Source organism: Anas platyrhynchos, chromosome 2 (genome assembly GCF_047663525.1).
Source record: "Anas platyrhynchos isolate ZD024472 breed Pekin duck chromosome 2, IASCAAS_PekinDuck_T2T, whole genome shotgun sequence".
NCBI classification, from domain to species: Eukaryota; Metazoa; Chordata; class Aves; order Anseriformes; family Anatidae; genus Anas; species Anas platyrhynchos.
Genome location: NC_092588.1, coordinates 151,051,321 through 151,070,238, shown reverse-complemented (window position 1 = coordinate 151,070,238; position 18,918 = coordinate 151,051,321). Strand labels below are relative to the sequence as shown.

Sequence of the window (18,918 nt, the reverse complement as noted above, 5' to 3'; positions counted from 1 at the left end):
TGCTTCCACTGAAAATCATCTGAAAACCTTTTACTTTGTTTCACCATATTGACAAGTGAAACTGAATGTTATTAAGATGCTTTTCAATAGGCTTATCCAAGAATAGATGCTTTATTGCCAAAACAACTGAGTATTAAAATTAAAACTCTAAATCAAAATTGTTTTGGTTACATTTTTTTGCTTTGGAAAATATGACAATAATACAACACAAAGATGAGCAGGCAGTGACATATCCAAACTAGTCAGCCAGTAAGCTTTATTAATTCATGTGAAAGCACAAATATGTTGTCTACAGTAAGATTTAGATACTTTGCCTTTCTAATTTCACTAATAAGCCTCTACTACACCAGAATGTCTTCCTTTAGTCAATCTTGTATGCTAATTACTGAGCAGCTTCTTAATAATTTATCATTACGGGTGTATGAGCTGCAAAATCAAATTTTGCTTTTCTGCGTTTCAAGCATACTAAAGTCATAATTGATCAACTATTGGAAAAAAAGCACATTTTCTCTCTTCTGAAACTGATCACATCCTGTGAGTATCAGTTGTTAGCAGAACTAAAGACAGCTCAGGAAAGGGGGGAGAGAATGAGGTGACAGTAGGACTTGCAGGGTACTTGCTGTTGTCCAACTGCTCTCTGAAATATTTGTCCTTTCAGTGATTCAGACAGGTTTTTCTTATATTAATCATTTCAGGTTCTTTGGCTCGTAATCAAGGAACCAGATTTACTTCTCATATATTTTTTTTTTAAATTACATTTCTTCCTTTTAACTCTTAAAAGTGTCTTCTTTAAAAAATGTTTTACTTAATGGCTGTAATTAGTTTTTAGTCTTTAAAACTTATTCTTTAGTCTAGACTGAAAAGATGGTAGCAAGAGAATACAGTTCTGTAAGTTATAATAAAGGGACATCTGTAAAGGAGAACACAAGCTTCAGTACCTCCCTCATCCAGTCCAGCAGATTTCTATACATACAGGAGAACTGAGCTTTTTTCCAAGTTCATTCTTTGGTGCTTTATGCAATTAGATAGTATTCATGTTGGTAAAATGTGCTTAACCTTGTAAAGATCTTTCTGATTAAAAAATAGACATCTTCCTATTTGCTTGTTGTTTGTTTTTTTTATTATTATTATTATTTTTATTTTTTTAGATAAATCTTACTGCTACTATCTCAGAAAAGAACAAATTCTAGTTATTTAGCTAAATCTTTCCCTTATTGCAAGATTTCCGAAAACTGTACAGTGCAAATTAACCAACTGGAACTTTTCTGCTGGTTACTTTGCTCACTTTTTTCTCAGTTATTTCAAATATGAAGCTGATAATATCCTCATCGTTTCCTCTGCTTTCACTTTAAAATTGTCAGAGTAATGGAAATAATAAACTTCTGTGATTTTCATAGTGAAAGGGAAGTTTCCTGTCAATTACAAGGTAGTGCAAGGTAACCAGTGCTAAAATTAATGACTTCAAAATCCACAGATGGATAAACTACAGAAAGAGCCTACAGCTGAATTGTCAGGCTTAAAAATGAAGAAATGCGACTATCAGGTACCACAGCTCTTGTTAAATAAACGCGTTCTTAGCCTGCTCCAAAAAAGATATAAGTAGGCAATTTTAATAGCAAATTTCATCCTGACATTTGACATCTTGCTTAAAATGCTGCATGAGATTGAGCAAGCACTGCACACAGTAGTTGGATAAAAATCCTTTCACTGAGATGTCTCAAAGCATGTTACCCTTGAAAAATGTATCGAGTGTGGTTGTTTGTGGTTTCCCAAGGAACGGTTGCTTGTCTGAAGATGTTTGGTATTTCTTCAATAGATGATACGAAGTTTTTGCAGATGAAATTTAAAATTTTGGAGACTGACCTAGAGAAGGCTAGAGTCACTGACAAGTGTGGGGATGCTGCTAAGTGCAGGCGATACACAGGAACAGAGAATTAAATTTATATGTGACAACCAGGAAATTACACGGAAACCTAGAAAAGTTTTGAGGTGACTTAATATATATTAGGCTCAGTGCAAAATTGGACTGACTTTATGTGGAAACTTACGCATGGAAAGCAGGAATGGTAGGTATATAATTTTGTATGCAAAGCCATGAGAATGGTGGGGAGCTGGAAGCTGAATGACAACAATTGTCTTCAGTGTGCTGCAGCCTAGGCAATTAAACTTCAGAAACTTATCGTGAGATACTGGAATCGCTGTGACATTGAGCTTCAAAATTATGATTGAAACTTTCAGAAGACGTTTTAACCTAGTTACTGTAAAATCCCTGTGGCCTGTGTTCAGACACTGGCGTAGAAGGATATTTCCATCCTGGATGTTCTGTCATGATGAATGCCTCTCGCATGTTCTCACGGATTGTTGGGAGTGCACATATTTAATTTGTAAAACTTAATTTTCTCATATTTCTGAAGTGTCTTTTTTTTTGGGAGGTGTAGGGGGGAAGACTGTTCTAACCAAAGTATCAATTTCAACCTTAGTAAGGCTGTTAACTTCTCATCACTTGGTTTGTGAGACTGACGGGAGGCCTCATGGCGGCCTGCAGCTCCCTCACGAGGGGAGCGGAGGGGCAGGCGCTGAGCTCTGCTCTCTGGGGACAGCGACAGGACCCGAGGGGACGGCATGGAGCTGGGACAGGGGAGGGTCAGGCTGGCGGTTAGGGAAAGGTTCTGTACCCAGAGGTGGTTGGGCACTGGGACAGGATCCCCACGGCAGTGGGCATGGCACCGAGCTGCAGGAGTTTAAGTAGGATCTGGACACCACTCTCAGACACAGGGGCTGGTTTTTGGTGGTTCTTTGTGGAGGCAAGAGTTGGTCTCTGTGACCCTGGTGGCTCCTTCCAACTCAGGATATTCTTTGATTCTATGACTACAAAGACCACAGGGCCACCGGTCAACAGGGAACAGGGACATAAGTGCTCCGGCTCCCTAGCTGAGGCATTTTCTAGTTCTAGAGGCCTCAATACTACATATCTTTTGTTTGTTACAGCATTGTGAAATACTGCTTTCTTAGTAAGAGAAGCATATATCTCATGGACTTTTGCAGGCAAATGTGTTGCATTGTTTCCCATTACTGGGACTTGGATATTTAAATTTGTGTCCTAAATCATCTCATCAAGGTCACAGGATTATTAGTGTCAGTCAAAAGCTAACCATTTGTGTTGAAATAACACGAGGATACACAGTCCAGAGATCAAAGCTTATAACTTTTTGCCTGTTTGCCACTTTTTCCCCGTTTCTGCTCTGTTTTGACCTGTGAAATGCTGTGATCCATTAACGTAGGTCAGGTGAGCGAATCCAGGTGCTTGTGTGTGAAGTGAAACTGTGCCCATTTGAATGCTTCTCAGTCAGTTGGTGGAAGTCGGGCTGCAGGGTTTGTTTCATCTGTGTGGATCAGATTGAAGAATTGTGGTCTTTGCTTAGCCAGCAATAGTCTAGGTTTTCCCTTTGGCACAGTTGCTTAACACACCAGCTTTCAGCTAGGCCCCTGACTGCAATGAAAGTCTCTTTCCATTCCATAAACACCAGTAAGTGTTTCTGAGAAAAGAAATAAAACAAAATTTTGATAGGTTTGATGCAAAATGAGTTTTCTTTTAAGTGTAATTTTAGTTGAATAATAAAAATATATTTTGACTTTTTTGTCTCTACAGAGTTTACAGATGCTTCCTCAACAACGGAAAGCCATAGCAAAGTTTAAGGAGCCAGCACATGCTTTAGCATTTCAACAGAAATTCCACAGGTAAGTAAGCACTACTGTAACCTTTGGTTCACTCCCTCCCTTCAAAAGATGAAATTAGTCTCCTCTGATCAATGTTTCTCTTAATCTATTCAAGCATCTGTTTATTGGTGACCTTCATAGAACCTTCTTGTCTGATCTCTATCCCTAGAATAAGCTTGAGTACGAGTTTTACGTTTCTTTTAACAGGCACATGATAGATCTGTCCCACATAAATGTGGCACTGATAGTTGAGTGATGTCTGCTGAGAAATACATACACTAACAGAAGCCTATTGTGGAGCGACACAAGACACGGTGGCACGACCATCAGGTTCTGAAACCTTTCAGCTTACAGTCTTTAATTGCCATGTTGAACTACAGAAAGCAGCGAGATGTCCTCAAGAAGAGCAGAACTTGAGAGGGATCTGCAAAGGTGGAATTTCTGTTCAGTTTGTTCACGTTCTGTTGTAACCACATGGAACTACAGATTTTTTTCAAAATGCTTACAGTGCATGCAGACACTGTTCGTCAAGATACTACTGTGTGACCACAGTGACTTGAGAGAGAACGTTTACACCGAAAGATCTAAAAACTTTCTTCATAGCAAAGAATATTTGATAATGGTTGCTCTTATCTTCAGTGCGAGGTATTTGAATGAGAACTCACTTTTCTAAACCAAACACGTTAGTTACGTTGTATATCTGAGAGCATAGAAAGTATTCTTGCGTAGATTTAAACGTGGTCTACTTCACTGAATAGCAGTAAGCTGAGAAGCTTTGGAGGTGACACTGGAAAACTGTAGTTTCTATCTTTGTAAATATGTTAAGTCTGTCTTTGCATTTTCTGTTCCAACACAGACTTCCACCTTCTCCTTCCAACTCCACTTGTTCCATAAAACACTGTGTAGGAATAACATTGCTGTATTTTCCCTTGGTTTTTAAAAACAAGGATCTTTGCCCTTCAGTAGCATCCTGGGGTAGTTAACTCCAAGTTGTAACTAAGTTGTTTTAAATGATGTTGCCAGATGCAAGGAAAAATAAATATTTAGTGGCTCACTTTAAAAAAAGTTACACAGGAAGAGCGGTGCATTCCTAATAGTTCTTTTGGGCTAGTGTTTCATAATTGCCTTATGCTTTATTTTGATTATTTTTTTTCTTCCTTTGAGATTTACTTTGACTGAACCATAAGAAACCCATAACTGAAAGGATTTAGTTTGATGTGTTGTTCCCAATACATACAACAAGACTATAAGGACGTTGTGAATCTGCTGGTGAACGTGGCAGTTCGCAAAAATTATGTGCAAACATAAAGGAGCTTATATTTTATTCAAAGTAAAATTCATAATATTTCCTTTTGGTTAGAACCATTTAGATGGTATTGCCAAAGGAACAACTTTTTTCAGTTACTTCTGAATAAACTTATTAAAATGTCATCTTTATATTGGATTGAAGTTTTTATGAACATTTCCTTAGTTTTTAGACTGTGAGCTTTTGCTTCATCCTTTATTTTAGGAATACTATTAAGCCTTCCACCTACTACTGAATGGGGGGACTTAAAGAAACTTTGTAGGTTTGTTACCTGAGCAATCACAGAAGAACACCAATGGAACAGCTGTGAATGGGGGCCAAAACAGAAGGATGAACTAAGCAAGTTTATAGTAGCATAGATTTTTTTTTAAAGGTTTAATGGTAACTAAGTCACAGAGACCCATTTGTTTTTTTTATGGAAAGACTGGTCCAGGCTTTCAATTAAGTAAAAGTTGCTTAAAAAATTATAACGATTAATAAATACTGTTGAGTCTTCTAGGTAAAACTGCTTTTATTCACTGAAATGATACAGAGTAACGTGGTACTTTGGAAATAACTGCACTGGTAAAAATTATAAAGAGTGCTCTAAGCACATTTCCAACATAGTGACAAGATGCTATAACATCAAGAGAATATTAATGTGGAAGTGAGTTTTATACCTGTCTGTACAGTTCCCCATTTAAGCATATTTCTTAATTACATTCAGCACATACAGTGCTGTTAGTGCTTCAGATAGACCTAAGCCCAGGACAAAGAACAAGTCTCAGGTAGGAAGTGCCCGGTGGAAGCTGACTCTGAAGACCAATGCCAGGTGATGGCAGTGACTGGCTCTGCCAAGGGCGGTGTAGTTCCTCACTTCCATGAGTGCTAGGACTGCTGTGCTACCTCCTCAGGTTATGTCATTTTTATTTTTAAAAATAAATTCTTATCTTTAAAATGAGTCATTAAACAGTTATTCACCCCACTGTTAGGAAGCAGCTTCTCTGTGCCGAGAAGGATGGGAAGACATCTAGGAATGGAGCACTAATAGTGTGTGTCTGGAAATCTGGGCTAGATGCGAATGCCAGACAGGCCAGCAGCTGAGTTCAGCAGTAGGAACATCTGCAGTTGATCAGCTGTCCTGTCATAAGCATGTGTTATTGGGGTTAGAGGGTTTCTTGGAGCCTGAGAATATGGGTTTGATTCAAAAGTCAAAGAAGTTTGTAGAAACGCTCCTGCTTTGGGTTTTGAATCTATCCCAAAGAGGCTGAGGTTCAGCCAACTTAAACAAGTTTTAAGAATTTTTATTCAGTTGGGGTTTAAAAAAAAAAAGACAAAAATGGGTGGCTTTGGAACAAAGACGTGAAATTGCCTCAGATCTATTTAAATGTAGGAGGCAACGTAAACAATGCCTGTTTAATGACGAGATGGATCCTCTTTAAAGGTGGTTGCAGTAGATTGTTGCTTGTGCATAGACAATGTACAATGCATTGCTGGTTATTTTAGCTGCTTATTGCAGTAGCTGGGTATCAGAACCACGTGTAAACGTACTCACTATATGTATGTATGTCTATATGCCTTTTAGTATACACATACATACATACGCACACCCTGTATTGTCACCGTATCTTACTAATACCTTAAACTCAGTAGCAAAAGTAGCAATTAGGTGAGTCACTTGTGAAAATGTTTGTGTTTTGTTAGTTCTCAAATTCTAACTTAAAACTGGATCTTGTTGGCAATGATCAGTTTGAGTGGTACATCTCTTCTAGTTCTATTTGTTGTCTCCTCCCTCCCTCCCCCCCAAAACAAACAAACAAACAAACAACACAAAGGAAGTAGAGGTAAAGCTAGATGAACGTGTTACATCCATGTTCTCTTTCAGCACGTAGTTAAATCTGAACATCTTAAGTTAACTTTCTTGGAAGATCTGTTGCAACCATTATCTTGTTCTTTCTTGATCATGCATTCAAAATACAGCGCAAAAAAAAAAAAAAAAAGGAACATTCAATGTAGTATGTAAATATTGAACTTTTAAAATTAAAATGTTACTCAAAGTGCTTACAGTCAAACACATCTTAGCTACCTGTTAGTTTTTTGTGTTGTCTTATCTAAGTTTAATGGATAAAGTTCCATAAATGTTGATGTGTTTTTGTGTATATCTTCAAATTTTTATAAAGATGCTAGTAAGTCAATACATACATCCTGATCTGTGTATTATTTGTTCACAATTTTTATTAGCATAATTTTATAATGATTTTAATAGGCAACTCCAGTAGGTGATTATATTGAGCCATCTTTTTTTTTTTTGGAATTTTGTTTTCATCTGTAGCTCTGGAGAATTCACTTCATAACTAATCATATTTTGCTTTGACTGAAAGATTGGATTGCCCATATGATCTGTGATATTTTAGCAAAATGTTCTGCATTAAAAAAAAAAAAGGAAAGGTTTTTAAAAAGCTCAACGTTAAAGGGAAAACAGTACACTGTCAGACTAAGGCATGGGTTTATAGGTCTGTTTGGTTCTGCTGTACAAGCACAGATAGGTCTGCTTTGTAATACTGTTCTCAAAAGTTTGGGCTATTTTCGTTTTACACATAATTCAAGTTGGTCTTGTAAAACTTGCTTTCATCACAATGTTAGCAATTGATGTGGCACATAATGTACGATGAAACAATTTGGAGTGTTTGAAAAGCTCAGTACAATTGTTGCTAGGTAGGAGGAGGATGGGTCCGTAGCATTTTCACAGCTGAAGGAGCTGCCATGCAAATGTTTTCCCTCTAAGTAGTGGTAAGAGTAAATTTAGACGGGGTAATTGTTCTTAGTCTACCTATATATCACCAGTATGACTTCAAGAAGAATATTGGCATCCCATCTGTAAAGTATCTTCAAGATACGTAGCTTATTCCCCAGTTTAATTCTGAAAAATAACTTGAGATTTCCAAATTTCTGTTTTAAAAAAATACGGCCTTCCAGCCACTAAAATGCCAAATAGACTGAGCATTTTCGTTTGATGTTAGGTTTCCACTGCAAGTGTTTAGATGAGTTTTTTTTTTTTTTTATAAAACTGTAGGTTATTTGAGAACATGTGCCTTGAGGGTCTTCATAGTTTTTTTTCTCGACATAATCTATCTACTTGGAATAAGAAACAAATTTTTATTTATTTTTTAATATTTTTTATATAGTATTTTTTATATTTATATATAGTATCTTCTGTTTAGCTTTATATTGTGCAGTTACCTGAGAAACTGCTGTATGCACTTTCTATGGTTACAGAAAGTAACTGTGTGTATGTATGTGTGTGTGGGTGTGCTGCCCTTACACTACGGGTGAGAGGGCGGGAGGGAGGGTGTGGGTTTTCATTTGCTGTTTCTTTTTGCCTGTTTGTCGTACTGGGGAGATTTCCTGGATTTGTTCTCTGGCATAGCATTGTGTTGTTCTGTCCTTCGCCTGGTACCATGTTTGTTACGTGGGTTGTGATGCTCGAAGGTAGAAATCTGGCTTTCACATGCTCCCTGTTAAAAAGGCATTTTTGTTTGTTGAGACATGAACCTTTTTAAAATTATTTTTTGTGCTTTTTAATTTTTAGCAGCATGTTGGATGAGAAATAAATTTGAAGGAAAATGAACAGGTTGCAGAAAGTTAGCTATGTTATAAAGGGTATGTATGGGTCATTTAGGGTAACATAGGGCTTTTGTTTCAATGTTACCTTAAATCATGCCTTAACCATTAATTCATAAACATAATTGTGGAAGTATTTTATCTTCAATTAGTGTTAAATCCTAAGGATTTTATGTAAGGTTTTTTTGTAACCTAATTTTTAATCACGAAGATGACTTATTGTCTACATGAGCACAGGGCCTTGTGTACAAAACCTGATTCATATTGGATCCTTACGTATACCATCTTCTGGTATAATATGGTTGGGAAGGATCATTTTGTTCTTTATAACACTACTTTTTGCAGGGTTTTTTTTTGCTTTTTCTTTTTTTAATTTATATTTTATAATTTTTTATTTTTCTTTTTCTATTTCTATGCTTATTTTGGTGGAAAGTGTGGTCCCTATTGCACTAGACAAAACCTCAAGGGGAAAGTTAATCTCACTGGGTCTTTTAGGTGCCTGTGTTGCTTTCTCACTTCTTGGTTGGATACATGTTTTTCTAACTAACAGGAAATGGGCCTTGTATACACACAGCTTTTCAACACGTTGCATTCCTTGTTTCATGTAACAGCGCTCAGGTTAAGCCATTTTTTACCATCTGAATAATTTTAATCATTAAGAATGTTTTCGTAAAGGCGTATGGTTAAATGGAGCTGTATTGCGATGTTGTGTGTAGTTACTTGGAAGATCACAGTTTAAACAGAGCACTGCTGTGTTAATGTTGCATTCGTTCACTGGTTCAAAATTATCTCTATGTACATCTAATGGTTTTTAATATCCGCTGTATTTTTTCCTAGTGTCCGTCAGGCCGACTTCTGAATAGTTTTATTTCCATGTAAATAATATTTTCTTTTGCAGGATTTCTTTTGCAGGCAGCGAAACTCTTCAACTGTTTAATTTCTAATTTATACACATTTTCACTTACAGACACACCAAAGATGAGATGCTAACTCTAATTTATTCACAGCTGATCTTCTATGCCACTGTGTATAATTTTTATTGACACAAATTGCCCTTAGAATGAGTCAACTTTCTTTTCTCTTGTGGTGCCCTTTTCCTCTACCCTGTGCATTACCTCATTTCCATCTCATTTGCCCCTATTTTTCCATTCCCACAAGGATATTTGTATCCTTGTTATGTTCTTGATCTTTTGACTCTATGTTCATCCCTCCAGACTTCATCCTATCTTAGTGCATAGCATGCAATCTTTTGCTGTATTTTCTGTTCTGTTCTCACTTACAGCCCTTTTGATACTGAAGACTAAGTCTTCCATGCTGGAAGCATTAGCATACTGTATTTTTCTTTGCAGACTTCATAGTACCTGAATTTGAAGTTGCGTTTACAGGTGTCACACCTTAGGAGATGCTGCCCATACCAGAGCACTGGAGAAATACCACTTAACAGTCTTGCTTTGCAGTTTTATCTGTGTTGGAGAATTACAGCATTTTTATACATGCTCTAGCATTTGTGGCAAGCCAGGAGGAACAGGATTAACAACTCTTTTATCCTTTTTACTTTTTCAGGAGTTCTGTTCTTGAATTCAGTGATAGTAATAGCGCTTTTTTATTGTCACTTAGAAATACAAGCACTGTCGACACAATTCTACCTCCTATTACTATTACTGAATGTGATCCTTCCTAACCTATAAAGTCTTAAATGCTGTATATATATTTAGGTGTTTTGAGAATCACTTAAAATGTATTGCTCTAATCTGGATGACAGAGTTTGTTTATTAGCAGTTCAGAATATAAATTCAACAGCCGACTGTATCATTCTGACTCCACTGGGGGTTCATCTGCCTCATGTTTTCTACAGCATCATCTGCACAAGCTGTTTACTTCATTTCGTGAATGTAACACTGAACTATTCCAAATCCTCCACTTGCATAAGAGATCTTTGTCATACCTCTTTAAGTGAATGTAAAAATGGCAACACAAAAATAATCTCATGCAAGTTTTTTTACATGTAATTCCTTGTTTACAATGTCAACATGCAAATATATTTATTGTACCTAAAATATGTGAATAAAACTTTATTTTCCTCATGATTGCTTTGTTGTCTTTTGATGTACAACTTGAACTTCAAACTTGCCAGGAAAAGAGCCACACATACCATATTGTTTTACTGTGGTAGCATCCCTGGGCCCCTGCTTTTACATCAGTGCTGTAGTGTAGGGTTCTTGCAGAGCTCTACAAAGGCATCCTGAACAGAAAAACAAATGACTGAGGACAGGTGATGGTACATGAGGCTTGTGCTTGCGTGAACAGCTGAAAAGATCTTGAGGCTAACAAGTAGCTCATAACATGAGTATAGGAGAAACACATGTGGTTTTAAAGCTTTTCTGTTTTTTTCAGCTGTATTGACATATCCAATAAAAGATCTCTGCATTCAAATACTGCTTATAGTCATGACATAAAGGAGCTCTGAACAAACTCAATCTGTTCACCATCAGTTATATTCTGAACACAATTCTATCACCATAAGTAAAGGTTAATTTCACTGGAATAGTATATATTCAGATCAGAGGTCAGAAAATCTGCCTTTTTGCACTTAGGAGAAGCTTTACAATCTGTTAATGTTATTCACAGAGGAAAATGTAATAAATCACACTATCACCCTGCTATCATTGAGGTGGCTACTGGTGATCCAATATCTACATTTTCAATGGAGCGTTACTAGCATGTCACATCGTTACTGGGGGTAGACCTCAAGAGAGCATCATGACCTGAAAAACAATCTTCCTTTCTAAGATCACACTTAGGATCCGGCATGGCAGTCCATGTGATTTCTGAAAGTTAGTGGTGGTTTCACCCTGCTGGGCAGCTGAACTCCACCACAGCCATTCTCTCACTCCCCTCTTCAAAGGAGGAGGGGGAGAAAATATGATAGAAAGGGCTCAAGGGTTGAGATAAGGAGAGGGAGATCCCTCAACAATTACTGTCATGGGCAAGGCAGCCAATGTAGGGACTTTAATATAGTTTATTGACCATTATCAACAAGATAGAGCTGTGAGAAACTAAAAACAAAAAACACCTTCCCCCATCTACCCTCTTCTACATCCTCCCCCCAAGCAGCACAGGGGATTTGGGGACTGGGGGCTGCGGTGAGTCCCTGAGGCTTCATCCCCGCTGCTCCCTCACGGCCCCGCTCTGCCGCTGCTCCGTGCGTTGTCCCTCCCATGGATGCCGTCCTGCCCCAGCTGAGCCCACAGGGGCTCCTCTCCACAGGCAGCAGCTCTTCAAGCACTGTTCCCACATGTCTCCGTCCCATGGGGTCCATCCCCCAGGAGCAAACTGCTCCAGCACGGGTCCCCCACGGGCAGCAGCTCCCCCCAGCCCCCTGCTCCTGTGTGGGCTCCTCTCCACAGGCTGCAGCTCTGGCCCGGGGCCTGCTCCTGCGGGGGCTCTCCATGGGCCGCAGCCTCCTCCAGGCCACATCCACCTGCTCCACCGGGGGCTCCTCCACCCATGGGGGGGCTGCAGCATGGAGATCTGCTCCATGTGGGACCCATGGGCTGCAGGGGGACAGCCTGCTCCACCAGGGGCCTCTCCACAGGCCGCAGGGGAACTGCTGCTGCCTGCCTGGAGCACCTCCTGCCCTCCTGCTGCACTCACCTTGGGGGCTGCAGGGCTGGCTCTCTCACGTTTCTGATTCCTCTCTCCCAGCTGCTGTAGCACAGCCTTTTTATCCCTTAACTCTGGTCTCCCAGAGGCCCAACCAGCATTACTCAAGGCTCAGCTCTGGCCAGCAGCAGGTCCTTTTGGGACCATCTGGATCTGGCACTGCTCTTCCATGGGGCAGCTGCTGGGCTCTGCTCACAGAGGCCGCCCCTGCAGCTCCCTACTACCAAAACCTTACCACGTAAACCCAGTACAAATTTTAAATCTCCCACCAATAAACGTGTTATTTTTTAGGAACCTGAATGCAGTATTCATGCAGTAGTGTGTTTTGAAGACTGGAAAACTAAACCTTCAGCTGGAGGCTGGCAAATGCAGAGCTGAAGAGGAAATCAGTGGGACTAAAAACTAGCTACTGAAGGGATAGAAAGGGAGTGACCAAGGGAGGAATAAGTAAGCCTTTAAAATTAAATTTTGAGATGCTGAGTGGAGTGCTTCAAAAATTGGTCTTGATTGACCTTAATTAATTTGTAACGATTTGGGCATGAAGAGTTGGGAGCGCGCTCACCAAGCGTGCTGGGAGATGCGTGAGGGAGGGCTTGAGTGAGGAGGAGGAGGAGAACTGGAGCATCTTACAGGAATTGGATGAGCTAGAGAATTAGAATAATAAAGATGAGATTAAATTAAATCTTGCAAAGTGCAAGAGCATGCACTCTGCTATTAATAAGTAAGGATTTTTGCTGTAAGCTGAGAGTTGCCAAGAAAAAGGAAGAGAAAGAGCAGTGAATTAATTGCAGATAGCTGATCTACAGATGTGGTGAGCTATGGAGGGGGAAAAAAAAAAAAAAAAGCCTTTTCAGGATAAATGTGTCAGGCACTTCCAGAACTGAAGTATTAGTATGTGTATGTATAGTACAAGGAATTAGTGCTGGACTTCAAAATACAAACCAACTCCCTAAGTGGAATCCCCCTGTGAATAATGATTTTAGAGGATGTTTATTTTGAATATTGATTTCAGGGGGTGTTTATTTGTTTGGTTATTTATTTATTTATTTTGAATGGTTCAGCTGTCAAAGATTTTCTCTGCTTTTGCTCTGCGTGTTCTGCCTTTCAAATACCAGGGCTTAAAGTACAGAAAACATCCACACATTGCTTCAATGAACATTGACTGGTCACACAGCACCACTGCTCCTTGGTTTCAAATGCCAGTTCTGGTAACTGCGGGATGTATATTACGTATTTTCATCCACCCATGTTCATTGTTTTGCAATAATCACTGAGGAAAGGTATGCCTTCAGCTGACAAAAGAAGAAGAAAAAAAAAAAGTAGAGGTGCTGACCTGGGAAAGTCATTCTCTGGAGATGTGCTCTGCATTGTGGAGGCTCTGGAGAGGACACACGAGGTGAACATTTCCAATTCTTCTTATTCTAGTGCTTTATTCCAGTAATCGTTAGTTGCTAATTAACAACCGGTTTTCATGAAATTACTGATAAAAAGACTGTACTCCCATGAGAAGGATTTTATGACAACAGAGCAAGAGCTGCCCATCAGCCTTTTCCAATCCTGTTTCCTTGGGTTGCAAACAAATTTGTCTGTCTTCCAAAAAGGGAAACTTTGGTATTCCCTTAGAGCATCACACAATCTTTACTTGGAGAAAAGTTAACGAGAAAGGAAGGAAAGTATTTTTGTATTTTTCCCTCCTACATGCACCTTTGTGGTGAATCAGGTGCACAACACCACGCTCAGTGCCTTGCACATCCCTCCTTAACCTGGATCCCACCCTGCAGGGATTGAGGGTTTGGGGAAATGGCCAAGAGGTTAAAAGAAAGATGTAAAAAAAAGCTCTTCCATGTATTTTAATAGTGGCCAAAAGGTATTCAGGGGGTTGGGATTCCTGTCTGCCCTTACAGCCCTCATCCCAGAGGAGGCTGGGGGCTTTTTGTTGTTTATTTTTCTAATGGAAGATAGGTTACAGGGAGTGTGGGCACTCTTTCAAGTATGCAGTGTCTGTTTAGCACTGCACAGAGAAAAGTGGTCCCAGCTCAGGTACTTATGAGCATATGATGATGCTCTTTGGGTAATACATATATTAGTAGTGGTGGCTGGCATCCAGTATTCTCCACACAGGCAAAATTAACTTTACTTATTGCATGATCTAATTTTTTGTTGTTGTTTTGTTTTGTTTGTTTTTACATGTTTCTGAAATCTCATTTCTTAAGAAAAGTTGATAGAAAATGAGATCAGAAATAACACTCCTGCATCATCTGGATCCTTACCACTTTGTGCTTGGGTGGATCTTCAATAAAACAGAAGGTCTGCTTTGGATTTGCTCTAGGATGGTTTTAATGTTCCCTCACAGGTATTCAGTGGCCTTTAAGTCAGCCTATTCTTTGTCACTTCCTATCATTTGCTTTGCTTTATTATTACTATTAACATTGGAACTGGGGCTTCTGCAAACTGTGGCTGGATTCAAAACCTTAGCCCAGGGAAGTAACTGGGACTTGGTCAGTGGAGCCCAGGAACTCCTGGACCATAAAAACAGGATTTTGCTATTTCACAGCCACTACCAAATGCAACTTCAGCCTGGACTTTTGTGTCACAAAAGCCATCCTGGAAGCCAAATCCCATTTAACTGAATAAGGTGAGAATGTATCGATACATTCTCCATCATAAACGCTGCCACGAGCTGATCCCTCTGCAAAGTGATGCCTCCCGGTTTCTGTTCCTATAAACCTTTCAGGCTGTTTAAGGGTGCTAGTTTATTGGAAGGGGGTCAGGAAAATCCATGGATCACATCGAAACGTGGAAGACACAGTTGTTCCCAGGTCTTCCCTGCGCTGCCGTTAATCAGCCGCACCCAGAGGGAGGATGCACTTCTCCTTTAATGGGGGCAAGGAGCAGGAGGAAGGCAATCAACCCTCATCAGCCAGACCCTCAATCACTGCACTTCACACAGCTGGGGGTATGCAACCTCATCTTCATTTGAAAATTTTAGTACCTTTTCTTTTAGCCACCTCCATTTTATGCTTTTTCTTTCCCCCCCCCCTCATAAATTTTTATGATTTTTTTTTGAGGCGAATTTATGGGCAAAATGGCAGAGAACGCGTGAAATGTAGAACAGCTAAAAGGCTATCATGGTGGTAAATGAGGCTAAATGGTGATATACCACCAGCTGTTTAGAGTTCAGTGATTGAGCCTAACTGACAAGAAATAATTACCTCCTCTCTGAGAGGTGAAATGGGTTCTCACACTGTGAATGCTGCTGATGAGGGGGCTGTCCGGGGGGAAGGCAGGATCATTTCCAGCAGGTTTTTTTTTTTTTTTTTTTTTAATGCTTAAAGCCCTAACAAGCGTCTTGTGCTGAGGCTTTTCTTGTTCGTGGTGATGTCCTTCAGTGACTCAGCACATCTCCAGCCTGGTCCCAGGGAGTTCAAACCCTGGTCTTGTAGGGGTGAGCTCAGAGCCAGCGTATTTCTGGCTTTATTGATTAAAACTGGTGAGTGTCTCTCAGCCCCTTTTATTTCAAAGCACGAACCCTTGCTGATCTTTCTTGCTGCAAAGAGGTGCTTTAGGTTCTGAGATCTTCTTTTCTGATCGGTTGTGAGGAACAAATACCAGTTTTGTGTGTTTGTGGGCTGGAGATGGTGAATAACACGCCTTGGATCTGGGGGGAAAGGATTTGCATCTGGGGGGAAAGGACCTGCATCCTTGCAGACAACTCAGAAACCAGATACCTTTAAAAAAATAAAATAATAAAGATTAAAAAAACAAACAAACAAACAAAAAAACTAACCCTACATATTCTGAGCATACAGTAAATCTGAAATGTGACACAAAAATAAGCAGGATGGGGGCTTGAATGCTGTTACACCTCTAGCAGGGAACTGCTGCAAACACCCTTGTCCTCCGTTACTCATGGATAAGAGCAGCTGAGACCTCCTGCTCCTGCCTCCAGGCTCTCCAAGCCCATCTCTATACTGAAGTGAAGTGAAACTGAAGTAGAAAATAGAGCAGAAAAACAAAATAGGATGACACTAACAGCACGTTATTTGTTCCAAAGTGCAACCCAACAGCCAGCAACTGGCAGGTTCCAGGGCTTCAGCACAGGGCACATCCACACCGAGCCTGATCACATCCTTGGAGCAGCCACACATCTCTGGGCTTCACTGGAAAGGATCTGCTCATTTTTATTTGCTGGGAAAAGGAAGAGTTAAGGAAGAGCTGGGAGCTGTCACACACTCACTTTTACCTGTTCTCTGCTTCAGCAAAGCGGGGTAATTTGGGCAGAGAAATACTTGTTTTATCCAAAGAGCACACCCCCAAAATACCCCCAAAAGAACAAAAACAAGCAAACAAACAAACTCCCCCCCCCCCAAAAAAAAAAACACACACACAAAAAAACCACCAACCCTCCCCCTCCCTCAAATCCAAAAAAAAACCACCCAACCTCACAAAAGCAAGCAAAAACAAACACACAAAAGAAGAACTCCTGTCCTTCTATCCATCCCCGGTGCCATGTGAGCACACGGTCAGGGTTTGGACCATGATGCACCCAAAAGACAGAGCTGAGGAACCACAGGCTCCAGTTGTTGCTGTGTTCCTGAGCATCCTTAACCCCCCCCCTCAAGGAGCCAACATGAATCTCAGCCTTCCACAGGCTCCTGTCCATGGGGCCAAAGCCTTGGAAGCGAGGATTTTGAAATGTCAACAATCTGAAAGCAAATGAAAAAAAAAAAAATCCCAACATGCCAATATTCAGATCTCACAGGTTTTCCGAAGCATGAAGCTGCCAACAGGAGGCACAGCAGCCTGACCCAGTGGGCTCCCCATGAAGGTGGTGTTTCGTTAGGAGATTTAGGAGGTTTGGCTTTCTGAGCAAAGACGTGAAGTTACCCATGACAAAAACAAAAACAAAAACAAACCAAAAAAAACAACAACAACAACAACAAAAAAAAAAACACACAACCAAAAACATGAAAGCCAAACTTCACAGAAGTCTTCATTTTTTTGTAGACTACATCATGTTGGTGAGTGTATCTTAAAGGACGGCGTGCTTGCGTGAGAGGCAGAGCTCATGACTGCTGCCTGCTCTCTGAAAGCTACTCAGAAAGGTGATTTTTTGGCCCTGGCTGCAAGGACTCATGCTGGGCATGATGGTACAAGGGCTTTTCTCCTGCCTGAACCTCATAAAGTTAAATAATTAAGTCTAGTGTACGTCCTTCAGCCACACCTTTGCCCATCCCCAGGCCAGCTACTAATGATGCAATTCCCAGCGACGTGGGGAGAAATTCTGCCCCGGGGACAGCCCCGACCCACCCTTGCTGAGCCTTCTGCCCCCTTTGTGCACCAGACCAAAAGACACCAGGAGCAGGGCGAGGACAGGGGATGGAGGGGCTGCCAGCCAGGCACGGCCCTGCCAGAGGCTTTAGGCTGCTGCTGTTTATACCAAGTAGCCCAGAATATTCTCTGGGAACTGGTTTTAACATGCAGTTTTGGAAAGGGCACAATACAATCCTTAGGTCAGGCTGCCTGAGCCAGAGGTGTAGCTGGGCTTGAAATCCATTACAGGAACCAATTGCAAGGGGGTTGCATGTGTGTATATCTATGTATATACATATATAAATATATATATATATTTTTTTTCAGCCTGGCATAGGTAACCCAGCTAAAAGCCTTTAGATAGAAGTGTAAGGAACATGCAAGGAAGCAAACAGAGCTGAGACAAGACCTCCGTGCAGCCAGGTCTCTGCAGAGGGGTGGCCCCGCAGGACCAAATGAAGCTCCCTGTGGGGACCAGGGCAGCTCACGCCCTACACAGGTGGTTCATCTTGCTGCATGGTCACCAGGTTGCCCTCTCTGTCCCCATCCTTGTTTTCTGAAGATGGATGGAGTGTGAACCCAGTCCCGTTATAAACAAAGCCCTCCTCCCCTCCTGTTTTTACATTATCTCAATTTTTTATCAGCAGCAAGCGTCAGCCCTGACATTTCAGCAGAGGAAAAGGAAGGACTCCAACTGTTTTCAGTGGTGGCACAGGTGGAGCCAGGCTGGATGAGACCCTAGAGGCACTGGTTGAGGGGAGGAGAAACATCTCCCCTTAGCTCAGCCTGCTGGAGGTGCAGAGGTGGGAGAAAACCCCTCACCCGCCTCCCAGCCCTCCTCCAGGTGGGACGCAAAGCAGCAGACACAGACAACAAGCCCCAGATAATAAACCCCAGACCCCAACAAGCCCCCTGAGACCACTTTTTCCTCCTATTTGTCAGAACTGATGACTCCAGGGCCCTGCCTGTGTGCTGTCTGCAGGCGATATGTCGGCAGGTGGTGCTCGGGGGCCGGGCAAGCGGCCCCACAGCCCGTGCGGTGCCGGCCTAACCTGGAAAAAGTTCTCTGGTGTCAGTGGAAAGGGGCACGGAGCCCGCAGCGTGGGCTCCGGTAGGCTGGCTGCTGTTTAAATTAGCTTCATTACGCACTTAATTAAAGGAAGAGATTCGAGCACTATTTAGCAGTGTTTTAGGGGGTATTAATTTCAAGGCTAAGGGCACCTGGAGATTAAATGAATTAACTCACAGCTGAATCAGGTTAATTGTCATTTTCTTTACCCGGAGTGAAGCTGAAAGGGGAAGTTTTTGATTCAATAATT

At 40.9% G+C, this 18,918-nt stretch overlaps 1 protein-coding gene and 1 long non-coding RNA gene across 7 annotated transcripts in view; one reads left to right on the top strand and one right to left on the bottom strand.

The window, feature by feature from the left end:
• RBM33 (RNA binding motif protein 33) overlaps positions 1–7,201 on the top strand; it is a 99,420-nt gene extending 92,219 nt beyond the window's left edge. For 5 of the 6 annotated variants that reach the window (XM_072033838.1, XM_072033839.1, XM_027450433.3 and 2 more), the window contains 2 exons: positions 3,650–3,738; positions 3,925–5,148. In XM_072033838.1, coding sequence (XP_071889939.1) covers positions 3,650–3,738; positions 3,925–3,973 — 138 coding nt within the window. In that variant the 3' untranslated portion in view covers positions 3,974–5,148. Of the gene's footprint in view, positions 1–3,649; positions 3,739–3,924 lie in introns of all 6 variants that reach the window. The other variant, XM_027450431.3, reaches the window with a different exon arrangement.
• Positions 7,202–14,884: 7,683 nt separating this feature from the next.
• On the bottom strand, positions 14,885–18,746 carry LOC110353883 (uncharacterized). The gene is made up of 3 exons (XR_002405053.4): positions 18,652–18,746; positions 16,320–16,474; positions 14,885–16,014 (listed from the first exon to the last, which is right to left on the bottom strand). It is a non-coding gene; the product is annotated as an uncharacterized lncRNA (long non-coding RNA).
• Positions 18,747–18,918: the final 172 nt, after the last annotated feature.